Source organism: Bombus fervidus, chromosome 15 (genome assembly GCF_041682495.2).
Source record: "Bombus fervidus isolate BK054 chromosome 15, iyBomFerv1, whole genome shotgun sequence".
NCBI classification, from domain to species: Eukaryota; Metazoa; Arthropoda; class Insecta; order Hymenoptera; family Apidae; genus Bombus; species Bombus fervidus.
Window position 1 is genome coordinate 4,990,124 of NC_091531.1, and position 17,511 is coordinate 5,007,634.

Consider the following 17,511-nt stretch of genomic DNA (forward strand, 5'->3'; position numbering starts at 1 on the left):
GAATTTAAACTGCAAAATACATCGCGATCTGATTATCGATCTTCGCATAGTTTAACTGACTTTTCGTCTTAACATTCCGCGATCGCAGTAGACCTAAGAAAACTTCCGAGAAACACGAGAAACGCGATCGGAAATGGAAAGGGAAACTTCGGTCCGATCTCCGAAAACGATCGATGGAAATAGACGCAGGTACATCTGGTTTCGTTGCTTCTTTTATTTTCCTGCTATTTTTTCTTCTTTTCGCATTCGCAGTCAGCGTTTTACGCATCCTTCCCTGGCTCTCACCGGTTTTATAGAAAACCTCGTCTCTCTTTTGCTTTTTCCTCCCAGTTTAAGCGGATTCGCTGTGCCGCTACTACTTTCCCAGTGGTATAGCCCTACGCTAGCCTCGGCCTCTCTCTCGGCTAAGTACCACTCTCATCTTCCTCGTTTTCGCTTTGTCGTTGTCTTTTTTCATGCGAACGGCTCGTTGCTTTCCCCATTTTCCTTTTTTTCTTCTTTTTCTCTCGTATTCTGGTAGTACAGGCAGCAGAAAAGTACTATGTCGTACGTTTTAGTCGCTTTACAGCTGCACCTTTGGCTCCACCCCCGCATCACCGTCACCACCACCTGTTTCTCTCACAATTTTCTCCTTTTCTTTTCTTCCGTTTCAGAGCACCGCGCCTTTCCTTTGCTTCCCGCTACTTTCCTGATCGATAGCGAGTTAGATGCAGTCGGATTAAGAGTTGATACAGAAGTTAGGTTAGGTTAAGTTCGACCTAGTCTGGAAGTTAAACAATAAGTTGGATCCGCGTTTGAATAATTGATAATTTTGATTCTGCGTCGAATTTCATTTGGTCCAGACAATAAACCGAGAAAAGATTGCGGTAGAAAGACTCGGGCGAATTGAATTTGAATTTACAACGAATTAGTCTTGATTAGTTAGGTTAGGTTAGGTTTAGTTGGCTGAAGGTTAGGCTCTTAATTGGTAGAAAGCTGCGTTCACGTAAATGAAGTGTTTTACGTGATTTATCGTGACTAAAAATTAGTTCTCATTCGTAGATTAAGTTCCAAGTTAGATATATCTCACCTCTCTAATGCGGACGTAAACGATTCCTAAAATTGTACGAGAAATAGAATCGAAAACCAATGATTTTTATACATTAAGGGATTAGGACATAAAATTTCAATGCAATCAACTAATCCATTATCGTTAAACTATCACGATACGAATATAGGATATAGAATATCTTGAAATTTATTTTTATGAAATAGGACAATTTTTTGAAAAAATTGCGTGCGACTGAAGTGCCGATTAATTGTCAGTTCAACGCCACCAAATATTAGGCCCAACCGTGCGAACAGTCGTTCTGTATTTTCGCGGTTCACCCATTCTCCGCTGACAGCAAACGAAAAATGAAACATCACCGAATATTCCGAATGAAAATTGATAAATTCTTAATTACTCGGCCGAGAGAAAACGCCGAATGAATTCCACGGGATTGGTTTTCACGCGTCCGTCGGCACGATGGTCGCACGTAATATCGATACACACGGTCGAAACGCATCGACGTTGAACGAAACCATCGGCAAACTCCCAGAAATGAAATACAGCGTTCACGTTCACGCACCATCGAGTCATTTAATTAGCGAAATAACCGCGTTCGATTCCTTCATTCTTCTACTTTTTCTCGATTCTCGATAATCCATTAAGGGGCAAACATGGTAAATCAATGCGATGTTTCTTTCTTTCTTCTTTTCTCTTCTTTTTTTTTTTCAATCAATTTACCTTAGGTACCCGATTCTGTTTCTTATCATTGTGATTATTCAATATCGAGTTATGTTTCTTGACATCGTAATTATAAAAGGAGCGTTTCGAAGAATTCGTTTAACAATGTTTCTATCACTAGTTTCTTCCCTGAACTGATATTAATCTGAACAGACGCGAAGAAATCGCACACGGAATTATGTCTGTTAAATTATTGGAATTTTATTTACGTCCTCGATTGTGCAGTATGTGTTATTGTAAAATTGTTTTGTACTTTCCAAGCTCACCAACTTTTTTCTGGAAAAAGAAAGTTTCCAAAGGTTTCTTTTACGTTAAAAGGTTCTCCACCAATTAATTTTGATTATTGGAACCTTTCCCAGAACCAGCTCAAATATTCCTATTGCACCCTGTATAAGTTACTTTGAACTATGAATATCATATTTTCCAATAATATCGCGTCTGTGCAATTTTCACATTATTTTACTGCTTGGTCCTCAACTCAGTAGACACGTTCTTCGTTAACCTGTTGGATCTATTTTCTTTAATTGAAAAGAGGAAGAAAAAAGTTCCCTTTTCATTCGCGGTTTGTTGGCGTTTCTCTTTACTCTTTTTCCTGTTCTCTCCGTATTCGTTCTTGCGCTTGGTTCTCGTTATTCGACGAACAGTCAGAGATACGAAACACGGAATAGCTCTGTCGAGTCATATACTCGCGTTTCTTCGAAACTATTGGGCCAGTTCGGAAGTTTGGTCTCTTCGCGAATCGCTCTGTTACGGAACCTCGTTTTACACTCTCGCCACTTCCATTCTCTACACATATTTTTCAGCGAAGATAGTAACAGAATTTGAAAAACATCGAGTTAAAAATATAGTATGAAAATTTGTCGTCCGAAGCTTCGTTCTCGAGAAATAAATTTGGAAAATTCTCTGGATATCCATGCATTTAACCATATTGGAAAATTTTACTTTTTTACGCCGAGTTGAATACTTTAGATTCTAACAGCCTCAAATGGTAACCGTTATTAGCGCAACTGATTTGATGCAGTGTATGCGTCGGTAACAGCGAAAGTGTCAAACATCTCATCTTCCGTATCGACAAGTAATTTTCACTATAATGATATCACGTTACAACGAAACAAACGTTGTGAACAAATAGGAGTTAGAACGCGTGTAAAATACTACGAGGCTGAAGTGAGAAAAAGAAAAAGAACTGTTTCTCTGAAAGGATATCGGATATTTGATTGGAGAAAGGCTTGTTTCCGTATACACCGTTCCACGCTAGCAAGGATTCCTGGAACAGCGTGCTTTCAGGGGCATCACCGCGCCCGCCAGTGACATCCTGAACGCATCAATCGCGATCAATTATACACTATGAGCTGCACACGCAGGAACAAACTATCTAAAGACAAATATTGACCCATTTCAGTTCCCAGACTTCCACGCGAACGGCGTTCTACGCTTGATTATCATTTTTTTTAATGTTTGCTGCTTCGTTTGATCTCGAAGGTAACATGGACACGTGTGGCTCGAGTTTGCTTCCATTGAACTCTCCAATTGCAAGTTTCGCTCTTCACCGAGAAGAGATCAAGATTGAACATCTGACTTCCAATTTTTATCATCGAATTTTTCTCTCGTTATACCAATGAAGAGAGAGACTTTGAGCCTTTTTAGACGAGAAATTCGAAATTCCTTCGTACGTTCGAAAAATAGCAGCATCGATCCAACACTCAATTTGATTGAAATGTTAATCGTTGATCGTATCGTTAATCGTCTTAATTGGCTAATAGCCGCGAGGACACGTCGATTAGTTAATTTGACGCGAGTAATGAGAACGCGAGGTCTCCTCTTGTGGACAGGGTGTGTGAAATGGGTCGAGCGTGTTTTACGTCGAGGCACTAATCCTAACATTAAGTTTTCACGACAAGACGCATGGGTAATCAGCTAATGATATGTGAGGACGTGCTTAGCCGTTAATGAGAGGGGTGCGCATGGACGCCGCAGATGCGTATACGGTCCTTCCGCTTACTCGCCTAAATTTCTAACGAAGACACGCCATCGCTGCGAAATATCCGGACGCTCGATTGCCTTCCGCAAATTCTTACTTAATTTCATACATGCACAGTGTTTTGCTGAAAAGAAGACTAGCGATGCGGCGCAAGAGAGGTTAGGGTTAGGGTTAAGGTTAGGGTTAGTGCTAAGATTAAGTTAGGTTAGGGTTAGAGTTAGGTCGATCCATATCTTTTATCGTTACGTGTTGCTGTATTGTTTTGTCTTTGTGTGAAATAACAGCTCTTTATCCGCATTTCTTACGTTAGACTTCTATTCAGCAACGCAAAGTATCTCTCCAGGGACGAATTTGTCAAATAAAATATGAGAAGATATCTTTTATCATTCCTATGTCACGGCTTGATAAAATCGTCGACCACGTTTAACGTTTGGGTAAGAAAAATGTATCCTTTTCCGATTTCCTAAGTAGAAAATCCCAGCCATCGATCAATGAAAAATCGACCCAACTGTCTGGATACTTGGGAACGATGGTGCGCGTCGAATTGTTGTCACCAAAAATGCTACGAATCACTCGCGACAAAGAGTTCTTCGAATAAAAGAGCATAGTGGCAGAGGTTAGGTATTCACGGGTCTGGATTAGGTCCCAAACCAGTTAGATCTAAAACAGGCACCAGTTAAAGTTACAAGCTAGAATCGTAGAATTAGGCTTAGGTTAGGTTTCAGCTTAGGCATCGGTTAGATCTAAGTTAGGCGTTCGGTTAAGGTCTCGCGGGAAAAATTGTTTCTTAGGCCTGTTTTAGGCTTGAGCTTTGTTTCGTATAGGTGTACCCTGTTGTCTTTCTGATCCTTTGGTATCGTTTTAACGAACTATCACCCTACCTCGTGTGGATGGGGCTCGGAATTCGTTTACAATATACGATGCTTGTCGCAAGGGTCGAGCGAAGGTTTTTATTTCCTCAAAATTCGTTAGGCGAAGTTGCAATTTAATCGACGAGTGACACAGTAGCTTTAATAGTGACTGATCGAGGCCCACTATCGAGAAAAGCCTGAGACGATAGTCTAAGAGCCAACAATATCATTTGGTAGAAAATATGGTCGTACTACTTCTTTGTTTCTTCCTCTCTCGTTTTTAATCAAAATACCAGATCCTTTCTCTCCTTCTGTCATTCGTACTTTCATACATACATACATACATACATACATACATACATACATACATACATACACACACACACACACACACACCTTCTCTTCTTCTCTCTGCTCGTGCTTTGTTCTCTGTTTTTTTTTTCTTCTTTTGTCTTTTTTTTTTAGTGTGTGCACGCGCTGTCACACGGTGATTAAACGCTCGATGCTCTAACTACGAAAAGATCTCTAACGATAGAATCAACTCTCGCTATATATGATATATTTATATAGGTGATATGTACCAAATGGAAGATTCATGTTTCAGCGTGCCGTTTGCCGCGAGACGAGCACGAGTCCTCTAACACTCCAATTGTTAAGCTCGTTCGAGAACCTTTTTTCCCTTTTTTCTTCTTCTTTTTTTTTTTTTTTTTTTTGAGAGGATTTCATGTCGACAGCGGAAGCTTCCAAACCCTGGAGCGTTAAACAGTCATCTTTTAAAACGGGAGTATATTTTCTCGAAGCTTGTTTTATTACCTTTAATGTTCCACGCTTGGAATTTCCAACTCCGACTCAACAACTTTTGATTCGAAAAATATTTGAAGAGTATTTCTAGAAAACACAGCAAGTGACAGAATTGAAAAATTTGTTTTCCTTTCTTGGAAAATGTTCTATATATTAATAGAGAATATTTTAGTATAGAATTGAAGTGTAGTTTCCTTTCTAAATAGTAATTAATAATGCTAGAAGATGGTGTTACAATGTCGCCACTATAAAAAAAATTAAAGAATCAATACACATTAGTTGATCGGTTTTTGACTTTTATCTATACCATCTATTTAATATAGATGAATTGAATTTTCTTTGCAACTAATAGACGGCACATACAGGATTGTCTTTTTCATCAATTTGGACTACATTGATGCACAAGTATTATTTTCCTCCTGAGAAACTTGTTTCTTGGTATTTACAGTATTTTCTACAAGCGCTCTTCATTTTATTTCATAGGTAGTGCTGTAATGAGTTTCAATCACGACTAGGTTTGCATTTCTCTGTCGATTATGAATCCCTGCCTCTCGTTATTACAATTTATGGTTCGATTACTATTTTATCTCAGGGATTGCGCTACGATGGAATTCAATCATAGAAAAAATATTACCAAGACTCGTCTAGGCTCGTCTCGCGCGAACGATCGCGGCGCGCTCTCGCGGCTGTTGCATTGCGACTCGGAAATTATCGGATGGCCTCTTAAAACGTTGTATATATATGTATATGTATATCTATTTTAATCGATCACTGTGTCTAGAATGTCGCTGTGTGGACACCTACGTCACGGAGCAAAAATTACACGGGTGCCTTAAAATTGCCTTACATCTACTTTGCTCGACGGCACACGTAATTAGATATACAGAGCTTGCATGTATATTTATATGTATATACATATATTGATCCTATACACTCACATATATATGTATAGATCGATATGTATGTATATATACGTTATATGTATATGTATATTTACATTGCTTAATGTATCTCTTAAGTTTCTATCTTGTCTTGTTTAACGTGTGTACGAGATTAATTCACGAGGTGCCATTTTTTTTCTTTTTTAGTTTTTCTGTATACGTGTGTCTTTTCATGTGTGTGTCTCTGTTTCTTATCTTTTTGGTTTGGTTTTCTCAGTAATATCTGGCAGCCGTGCAAAGAAGTTGAAAAATCGCTTCCCCCCCCTCTCCCTCTCAACCTTTCTCAGTTACTCCTTGTCCTTTCATGCTTCAGGGGTGCACAAGCCCTTTTTGGTTTCATTTCGGCTTTTTTCTTCCTTTTTTGAATTCCAGGAAACCGGACGTGAAAGGTCCGGGCAAACGAAACGAAATTATTTGTCCATGTGCTCGCGTTTCGATTCGAGGGAGCGTTCTTTCTTCGTTGCGTTCCTTCCGGTTGCACGTGGGGAGGATCGATACAAAGTTTGTGTTCGAAGGTAGAGAAAGTGTACGGTAGTTGAGAATTGACTGAAATAAAGAAGCTTCTCGTTATTTTCCCACTTTTTCTAGTTTACTTGTTCTTATTTAAAATTCCTCAAGCTTTTCTTCCCCTCCCCCTGTTTCTTTAATGAATGCTGCCATTTTAGCGGTGCACCCTTGACATTCGCTCCGGCTCTCGAGAGTCGCTCGAGTTTGACCTGGACTGCCTCTCTTCCAATGGATCATAAGATCTCACTTTTCCTTTCCCTCCCTCTCTACATAGATACGACAGATTATTTCCTCACTGCTAATACTCGCGCATCGCTTAGTACTTCGCTCTATATATTTTCTTTTTTTTTGTTCTTTTGAATATTTTGTAGCAATTTAATTTATCTACGGTTACTTCATCGACTGGTATTGTCATGTTAGCTGTGCCCATCTTGAAAGTCCAGATCAAAGGTGTCTTATGTTTCGTGTTTGTTTTTGTTCTTGCCCATGGTCCTTGCTTTCGAAAGTTTCATCCCTTCTATGGGTCCTTGGAACCTGTAAAACTGCTTGCACTTTTATGGGAATCCAATGGTATTTCGCAAGATGAAGAATAATTTCGAGAGGGTTTAGGATAGTTCTGAAATTTGAGGCGCCGAGCTTCGAACAGAGATTTCCAAGGAATTTTGTCTTCTTTTCGAAATGCAGGTACTTTCGCTAAAGATTATCCTTGCTAAAAGACCGAGGTCGCGTTACCAGACGTTCTCGACGATCTTGGGGTGACAATAATTTCGACATCGCTAGAAAAAGGTGGTGCATAGATCGATGAGAAACGATTGTTCGCATGAAAGATCCTCCCTTAGGCCGTGGAGTTAATCTTCTTTGTTCAGCAAAGATTTATTGTCGATCGAAAGACGCTCGTCGTTGAAATCGTTCACTTTTCTTCTTCCGGGAATGTCCCGGCGACTAGTTTTTCCATTTTACAATCCTTTCACAATTATGGTCAAAGTGCTGAGGTGGAATCGAGGGAGCTACCAACAACGCGACATAGATTACAGCGTGTATAGAGTGGATACGTTACTGTTTAGAGTTTCGAACGACAGATGGCGTTAATGTTTGCCTTTCTCCAAAGAACCAACGATTTAATAACTTTCCACAAATCACATGGACTAATTTCTTTTTTCAACTTGTCCACAATCAATTGTATTAGTCAAAAGCAGACTTCGAGTACAGACAGATGGCGTTAATGTTTGCCTTTCTGCAGAGAACCAACGATTCAATAATTTTCTATGAATCACCATCGATTAATTTCCGCCTCTAATTTATCGAAAATTAATTCTACTCGTTAAGAGCAAATAGATTTCGCATGGAATATTCAACCAGCGATAGATGGCGTTAACGTTTGCCACTCTCCGAAGAACCAATGGTTTAATAAATTTCTAGAAACCACATCGATTAATCTCCTCCGATTACTTATCCAAAGTCGATTATTTTCGTCAAGAGCAAGCAGGCTCCGAGTGCAATTTTCAAAAATCCCATTTTGCCACACTTCTGGCCAAGATTAGACCGACCAGGTGTCGCAGGTCGAAGAAACGGTGGATCGTTTCGGTCGAGCGGATCACGAGACGTTCGAAGCGTGCGCGTTCGGTGTGAAAGAACGGCGACTTCCGGCGAGCGATGGTACGCGCCGGCGAGACAGGGAATTTATTTATAACGATACCGAGGTTGGAAAGGTTGCCAGAGAGAGGCGGGTTTGTCCAATTTTGCGGAGCGGACAAGCGAAGCGTAAATTCCTCGGGAAACTGACACGATCTTTCCCTCTTCTTCTCCTCTTTCCCTTCCCCTTCTCCTACCCACCACTTGCTTGTCTTTCGTTTCGACGAGCAAATGGCACTCCCCGATTTGAAGGTGTTCTCGAGCCACCACGAGGACATCAGTCTGCACTTAACCCGTTGAATTTTCAAGAACCCTCTTCGTTGAATCCTTAAAGCCGGTTTTCAACGGTCGACCGGTTTCGAGAATCCCGATTTAGAGACCTCCTTACGCTTGATTCATGCTCCGTTTGATCACTCGCTCGAATCGAGTGTCTCATTAAGAATTTCACCTTTCCCCGGATTGGTTTCCATTTACTTTCTCGAGTATCGCGTTGGCATCGGTGGTACGTTTCCAAACGGAGCTGTTTCTCGATTCTGCTTTGCCACGGAGGAACTCTTTCCACTGCAGTCGATTGGGGTGGTCTAATTGGTCTAGTTGGAACCGCCGCGGTCACAGATCCACTTCCTCCGCTCTTTTCCATCTTACGAGGACTTGGTCGTTGGTTGATCTGTCTTTGAAGAAACACCGAAGTGTTCTTAATCTCGGTGTTTTGACCGAGGAATTCCCTTCGTTCTCGCAACTTCGCAACCCGTTTGCCGTCTATTCGCAGAAATGCTTCAAAGGTCTGAATTCGCCTCGCCTCTCTCGCCGGGCAAACTTTCCGAAGGCAATTTCACTTGGAAACTCGTGGTAAATCGTTCCGTGGCTCTTTCGAACGGTTTAAAAGGCAACAAAAACCCAGGGCCAAGATGACCGGTCATCCGAGCTGGCGTTCTTCGACGGGCAGAAATTGTCGCCAAGATTTTGGAGCGGGTCCAAGCGATCCAGGATCCCCGCGCGGCCGTTCTTATGTAAAACCGGAGCACTTGTTGCGTTTTACTAATGAAACTTTTGTGTCACGAGCCATCGATTGCACGAACAGGTGGTTAATAGCGGCTGGTGTTTACGCCAGCCCTGCAACACGTCCTACCCTGTCACGGTATCGATCGGGCCCGCGTTTCGCTATTATTTATGCAAATTCCATGTCTGTGCCAATGGCCCGTCATTTTTATTCAAATCCCCGCGGTCCCGCGGTATTTTCGGGACGATCGACAGTTAGCCCAATTCTAAAACCACTGGTCTATCGAGAGTTTTCACGCCTGCAGCCATCCTTCGGGTCTTTTTAACCCAACCTCCACGGGACTTGCCGCGGTCTTCGCAAGAGGAATCGATAGTTCAACCTTTTCCACATCCAGCCCCAGTCCCCGGTCGGAGACACTCGAGCGACGTAACTCGTTAGGCTGTCCTCGTTTTCTCGGTTCATCAATCTTCCAGCCCTGGCCATTAAGTCGCCGCGATTCAGGTTTTTTCCACGAAGCCTTAACGAATCTGCTTCGCGAATAGCCGAATCTTGCTTATGCAAAGTTTAGGCAGAAATCCCTGTTCCCTCGAAACTCTCGCAAATCTCTGATTGGAATCTTATTATCTTCCTCTTCCTCTCTCTTCCTCGATATATAGATATATTTTCGTGTTTTGTCTATGGGAGGGAGAAAAGTGGTCGTTCGACGGCAATGGGTAAGCCGGGACCCATTGATCTACCCAAACGATTAGCAGGGTGTTAACCACTAACGAGATCCTGGACCGTGAACGAAGCCCTAATACCTGTGCAACTGTTTGAACCCCGGATTGCTGGCTTTCGCAAGGCTGTCGATCGATAAACGGTCCCCCTTGCATTGTCTTTAAATGACTCTCGACAGTACCAGGATCGACGACAGCACCGTGATCGCCAGGGAGTTGCCTAGATCCTCCGCACCTGCCGACACGCTCGAAGCTATCGCGCTGTTACAGGCTTTCGGAGTTACATCTGAAACAGAAAGCGAGAGTATAACGTTGGAGGAATACTCGGCGAGTAACGTGATTTCGAACAGCTCCGCTCTTGATCCTATTCGTTAAAGGAGCCCCGTGTCGAACACGGTCCTCGGTACAAAGGCGATTTACCTGCCTGCTGGGAAATATATATTCCGGCGTTTGGCAGATTGCAACGAATCTCTAGCGACCATCATCGATGTTGCGATATTTAGATGTAATACGCGATATAAATAAAATAATTTCCACGAGAATCACGCGCTCGTAAATTTTCTCTCTACATACAACCTATATAAATTTGCTACAAAATTCTGCGCAACGTAACAACCGATTTTGGAAATTACCGAGATCGAAGAGTCGAAGAAACCGATGATCGTCTCTCTTCTCGAGAGTCGGAGGGAGCTTCTCATATTCTTCCTCCGTAGATAACAAACGATCTATTCGATAAATAACTGCGGTGGTTGCTATGGGGAAAATCATTTTTATTTACAAAAGACTGCGCAAGGATAAAGAACTGGAGGATTCGCGGGAAGTAAGGCAGCGTGATGTTGGTATATAGGCAGGTGTTTTTCAAGTTAGGCGTCGCGAAAAATGCTGCAAACCCTTGGCTCAGGCTGGTACGTGATCCGTGAGGTTGCCATTAAGCGGAGAAGATCGATCACGAGCCACTCACGCGATTCTAGCTCGCGCCAACTCCCTTCTGAATTCAGTGTATAGAACCGAGTTTCCGGATCCTTTAAAGGTCCGCACGGACTGGGCTACGTTACGAGGAACAGTGGGTCTTAACAGTCGATCGACTGCATCCTCGTTCGACTGTATCCTGACGATTGAACGATGTCGTCGATGGATTGTGAATCGTTGAACAAGGCAACATAGGCTTCGATACACAATAGGGCCATTGATTAGCTAAACATAGCATAGAAGATCATCTCATGATCTTCTCTAGCCTTCTAACTCTCGGACACCATTTGATGCATAGTTCCATTAATTTCAATAGGTGCAACGTTTCGTTTTAATTTAATAACAATCAACCAATAGTCGCACTTTCGCCGAAATTCATCGTGCTGATACCAATTGAGACTGGCCAAGCCAGTTAACTTGAAATTTCTGTCACAACTGCTCTCATCCCCGGAGGATTATATTTTAGAAGAACTTAAATTGCTTATATTTTACTCAGAAGAACTATTGGATTGGCAACTATCAGGTCTGTAAGTATGAAACCGGAATTTGCCTATAGATGGCCCTAGCTGATAATGTAGTTATCACTAAACTGCGTCATTGATGCCAAAAGTCTTTGTTGACATCTCACAAACATTTTCGACTCAGAACAATACAAGTTTCATACGACAGCATAGTTTGTAATAGCGTTGAACATGTCGAATTTTGTGCCTGGAAACTACGATTTGCGGACAGCATTGATTTTCTGTTACCATTTGAAGAAAACTGCTGCAGAATCGCATCGAATGCTTGTCGAAGCTTACGGTGAGCATGCTCTTGGTAAATCACAATGCTTTGAGTGGTTAAAAAATTCAGAAGTGGCAATTTTGACGCGAGGAACGAAGAACATGGAAGACCACCGAAAAAGTTTCAAGACAGAGAATTGCAAGCATCGTTGGACGAGGATGACGCTCAAACGCAACAACAACTCGCTGATCGATTAAACGTGCCACGAGAAGCCGTCTCCATACGTTTGAAAGCCATGGGAAAGATCCAGAAGGTGGGAAAATGGGTTCCACATGAACCGAACGAAAGACAGCAGGAAAATCGAAAAACCATTTGCGAAATGCTGCTCGCCAGATACAAAAGAAAGTCATTTCTCCACCGAATTGTGACTGGCGATGAAAAGTGGATATATTTTGAGAATCCTAAGTGTAAAAGATCATGGGTAGCTCCAGGCGAACCACCGACATCGACTACAAGACCAAATCGCTATGGACGGAAGACAATGCTCTGCGTTTGGTGGGATCAGAAGGGTATGATCTATTATGAGCTGTTAAAACCTGGCGAAACCGTTAATACTGAGCGCTACCGACAACAAATGATCGATTTGAATCAAGCTTTGCGTGAAAAACGAGCAGAATATCAAAAAAGGCAACACAAAGTAATTTTGCTTCGTAATAATGCACCATCACATACAGCAAAACCCGTCAAGGAAACGATTGAAGCGTTCAGTTGGGAAATACTTTCGCACGCGGCTTGCTCACCAGACTTGGCTCCGTCCGATTACTATTTATTTGCATCGATGGGACACGCACTTTCTGACCAGCACTTCACTTCTTACGAAAATGTACGAAAATGGCTCGATGACTGGTTTGCCTCAAAAGAGCGACAGTTTTTTTTTGGCGTGGCATCCACCAATTGCCAGACAGGTGGGAAAAATGTATAGCTAGCGATGGGCAATACTTCGAATAAAATATTTTTAATCATTTTCATACAATAAACGTGTATTTTGTATACGAAAATTCCGGTTTCATATTTACATACCTGGTAAGTGATTACGAACCAGCAATTTGGTTACCAACCCAATATGTCCAGTAGAAATTAAATAAAGAGTCCTGTTACACGGAATCTTCCAAGGAGAGCCGGTACCATAGCTCACCTAACCGATAAGCTTGTTCGTCGATAGACCACAAATATTTATGCAAATTATTATTGCTATTTACTTTTAATATTTATTACTATTATTATCTACACTAAATACCATAACAAATACTCTGTTTCTTTGGATATTTCATATGTTTCCGTATATTACCTAGCATTTTATGAATTGCGCCATAATAACCATAAAGGTCCGCGGTGTATTCATCACTGCAGACGCAATTCGAAATACGATTCCAAACTTTTGATCAACGATGTACCTATCGAGTTACGAATCTCACGCTGTATACGGGTCACCATGTCCATTTGTTAACTGTGTCCTAAAATCACCGGCGTGACTCGTATTTTTCACTACAAGTTCGATCTATGAACCAGTGTATCGCTAATCTCACGCGCTATCGTCGCGCAAGGGGTTTCAAATGTCTTTCATGTTTGTTTTACGACGTCGTTCGCTCTTCTTTTCGGGATCTGATGCTTTGAAAGAAAAAAGAGAAAAAAAAAAAAAAATAGCGAAAGGAAAGAAAAAAGCCGATCGGTCACACGGGTCCACGAAAATTGTCCAGGACCGCAGAAAGCTCAGGGAACTCGCAATTCCCAGATTAATATCGGAAAACCGGAATACAGAGGGGTTTCTTCTTGGCGAAGCGGGCAAACGGTAGCCGTCTGACCACAAAATAACGAGTCCACTGTGGCAATGCCCTCATCGATCAGCGCCGCGAATCTAACGTATCGGTTACCTCGATACTCAGCCTCGACAACGATTTCAGGAATCCCCCGCTGCAATTCGACGGAGCAGCAGCAGCAGCCTGTCGTATTCCTAATGCCTGTTTAAGTTTCCGCCGTTAAACCACGAAATAACCGTTGATATTACAGCGTTCAACGTACCCACCAATCCTCTCCCCTAGCTTAATTAATGGGACGCTTAATTAGCCCACTAGGAGGGAGGCAGGTGTGCAAATTGCCAGGATCCTCGTTTCTTTTAATAAGAATCGCGGCCAACCTTCAGGATCTTGCACAATCGATAGAAACACTATATCACGAGTGGACTATGGGATTTCGTATACAGGGTGGACCGTAATTCGTGGTATAAATGGGGTCAGGGGTATTCTATGGATTGGCAATAACAATTGGAAAAGAGACGACGAACGTTGTATAAATAGATTATAGACGGTTAAGAAAGATTCTATCAATGAACACGTCGAACGATATGTCACGAATTCTGTATGTACTATATGGTTGGCCGAGAGTTATACAGGTGCGTGTGAGTATCCCATAAAGCGTGCTACTGTTATGTATTATAGTTGTTCATAAAATAGCGTTTCACGCTTGGAATAATAACGCCGGACAATAAAGTTACTTACCAAATTACTGTAACTTAACGCTTTACCCACTGATAGCCGATTAATCAGTTTTTGTTCCCGATAATCATTTTCATTATTTGAGCAGTAATTTGTTATTTAGTACTACGGTACTTTAACACTCAGTTGCGTTGCTTTGCAAGCTCCCACAGTTTTACCGTTCGCGATGGACGAAAAGAATGGTATTGGAGAGTCTAAACCAAAGTAGAGCCAGCGCCAGGGAGAATCTGCGCCTGAACTGCCGATCGGACGTGCGTATGCTGTTGAACCGCTAGCGGTCGGTAAAGTGTTAATTATGAAACCGACGTGATAGCACGTTTGAGCATTGATACACTACGCGATACGCTAAACTCCAAATTCGCAAGATGTGGACTTACGCGTAGAGCCGCGCGATTGCCTATGTATTTTTACGTTTGAAAAGTTTGGAAAAATTGTAATAATTGGTGCAAAAGTTGGCGGGAAAGAAATGTACCCATCGGGTATACAAAACAGAGCACACGTTGCTATTAATAAAATAACAATCAGAATCACCTGATATTTATTTAGTAGGTGAAACAAATTTCTTTCTAGGTTTCACTTTTCCAATTGCATTGATGAAGATATGAATCCGCACAGACATGTGCATTATTTATTTACAAATATGTCTATAAATGTATGTACATGTACGTATACAGGAACAATTCTTTGGAATAACGTTGGTAGTTTAGAATGTCGATGAGCAATCTCTTAAAATTGTCGAAGAAATGTACAGGATGACACTACTTGTTGCACAATTTACAAAGCCGAAAAAGACGTACAACTAAACTGCCATGTTCAGGTATACTTGATAAGCTTCCTTGCAGATTAATAGAGAACAATTAAATTAATAGAAATTAAACAAATTAATAGGAAAATAAATTTCTCTTATTTCTCTACGTTAGGAATCATGTCCTGCACGCATGTTACTCGTCCGCCCCTGTGTATAGCACTGTGATTCATTTAATTATTAATTATGAATTCTTTGAACCTCGTAGAACAAAAGATGAGAAGAAAGGATCGCCTGGCCGTAGATTAAATCGCGAGACAAGAGGGTTAATTCGATGGTGTCTTGCTGGCCCCAGCGGCTACTGATCCGGACTATCGAGTCTTCGGATCGTTCGTTTAAAATAACGAGGGCATGGGGTAGAAGCAATTTCGTTGGAGGACGCCAGCCAGAAAGGGGAGTGGCGACAGCGAATTCGATTCGACCGAATACCAGCTTTAATCCGGAACAATCTCGAGCAAACAAACGCTCGGAATTATGCGACGGAATGCGAAACGAGAACACGCGTTGTTCGAGCGTCACGCAACAACAGCAATCGGATAATTGCTCGAAACGTGGAAACATCGAAAATCTCGTTGATATCGATCCTGGCCTCGAGTTATTTTTCCTACCCCGCTGACGCAATCTTGATAATTTCTGGACGAAATAATCGCCAACGCGTTGGACAGGTCGGGCATCGTAGCTTTGGCAACCCCAAAGTGTTTCGTCGAGCAGATAAAGAACGAACAGCAAAAGAATGAATTGAAAAAATGAATGAGAAAGATCGAGAGGAACGACTAAAACAAAGCACGTTAATGTGGCCCTAGTTGCAAAATACGAATCATATTAGGTTGGTGTTTATTAGATTAATTATTAACTAATTATGAATTTACAGGAAAAATATTCGTTATTGGTTGGTACGAACGATCAAAACATTCGTGAGATCTCCGTATACGAGTTTCTGCAGATTTTGCTGCAGGTAGAAATTTGACGAAAAGTAGATCATCGATAGGTGTATCGTAGATCGGTAGATGTACAATGGCGGACAGAGGAAGGTTAACGTCTTTTAATCAACCTGAGTGGTATACCTTATACAAAGTTAGCAATCTATTTATTAAAAACCGAGAAGCTATTACATTACGTCGAACAAACAGATTTTTAGCCAGGCTGAGCAACACAAGTAGAATAATTAAATTTTCGATTTCTATGAAATGATAACAACATATAGAAAGAACATATAGAAAATTCCTCATCGTTGGGGTATTAATTATTTGCATCAAAGTTACATATCGTACATCATAATATTTTATAGTATTATAGTATCGTTATTATATATTATTACTGTAGAATATTATACAGCGTTATAAATTAATGATATTACACATCAGAACGTCGTCAGTGAGCAGTCCTTTTCCACACTTTCAGCAGCGTTCAGTTGCACGCGACTGATCTGTATGGGATGAGTCGTGCGACTAGTAGCAAGTGTGAAAGGGGCCTAAGGATCTCGGCACTGTGCTCGAGCGTATGTTTGGAAAGTGGATAGCCGGCGATTCGAAGTCGCCTAGCCATGAGGTGTCGATTACACGACTGTTTACAGAATGCATGAGGTAGTTTACGGGTTGCAAGTGACCCGACGTCTTGGCATTGCCAAACAAGCGGAGACTTTGTCTGAAGGATCCGATCACGGAGTGAGGAATGCATCGATGCGTTTTTGCTAAACGGAGTGTAAGGGACTGCAGTTACCTCAGAGCCTCGAAAGAGCAAAGTCTCTTGATAAAAAGATCTAACAGATGGATATAATATCTATGTGAAAACGGATAAACAGATAGAAAAATATCCAGTACAAAATGCATTAAGGCCCGTTTATACAAGTAGCAAATTTAAATCCTATTTCGTTCTTCGTTGTAACGAGGAGAATTCTTGAGAGAGGAAACTTGCAAGCGGGTAATTAACGAGAGAGTCGGAAAAAAGAAGAGGACGTTCTAATGAGGTTAGGTAGGTAGATTAATTTTGACACGAACCTGGCACTCCCTTCAGCTTTGGTAGAAAGTCGTTCCAAAAAGCACAATACGTGGTGTGTGGTCCTTTCCCAAGGCCGTTCTCCTGCGCGTTTAAGATATAGTACTGCGGTCGGTCCCTCGAATATGGCGGCCAGTCGGCTTCCTCGTCAGTCGGTTTCCTGAAAAGCAATCGATCAGTTAGTGGAAACCTACTCTGTCACGAGTCACGTTCAGCGTGAATCCACTGATCAAACTTTTGCACTATGGAACGAATCATCCGCACTCGAAA

The 17,511-nt window shown here is 41.7% G+C and overlaps 1 protein-coding gene across 1 annotated transcript in view; it reads right to left on the minus strand.

The window, feature by feature from the left end:
• Positions 1-1,742: 1,742 nt before the first annotated feature.
• Positions 1,743-17,511, minus strand: part of Ache-2 (acetylcholinesterase 2) — a 162,068-nt gene continuing 146,299 nt past the window's right edge. The window contains exons 5-6 of the mRNA XM_072018701.1: positions 17,244-17,401; positions 1,743-10,483 (exon numbers count right to left, since the gene is read on the minus strand). Coding sequence (XP_071874802.1) covers positions 10,359-10,483; positions 17,244-17,401 — 283 coding nt within the window. The 3' untranslated portion in view covers positions 1,743-10,358. The remainder of the gene's footprint in view (positions 10,484-17,243; positions 17,402-17,511) is intronic.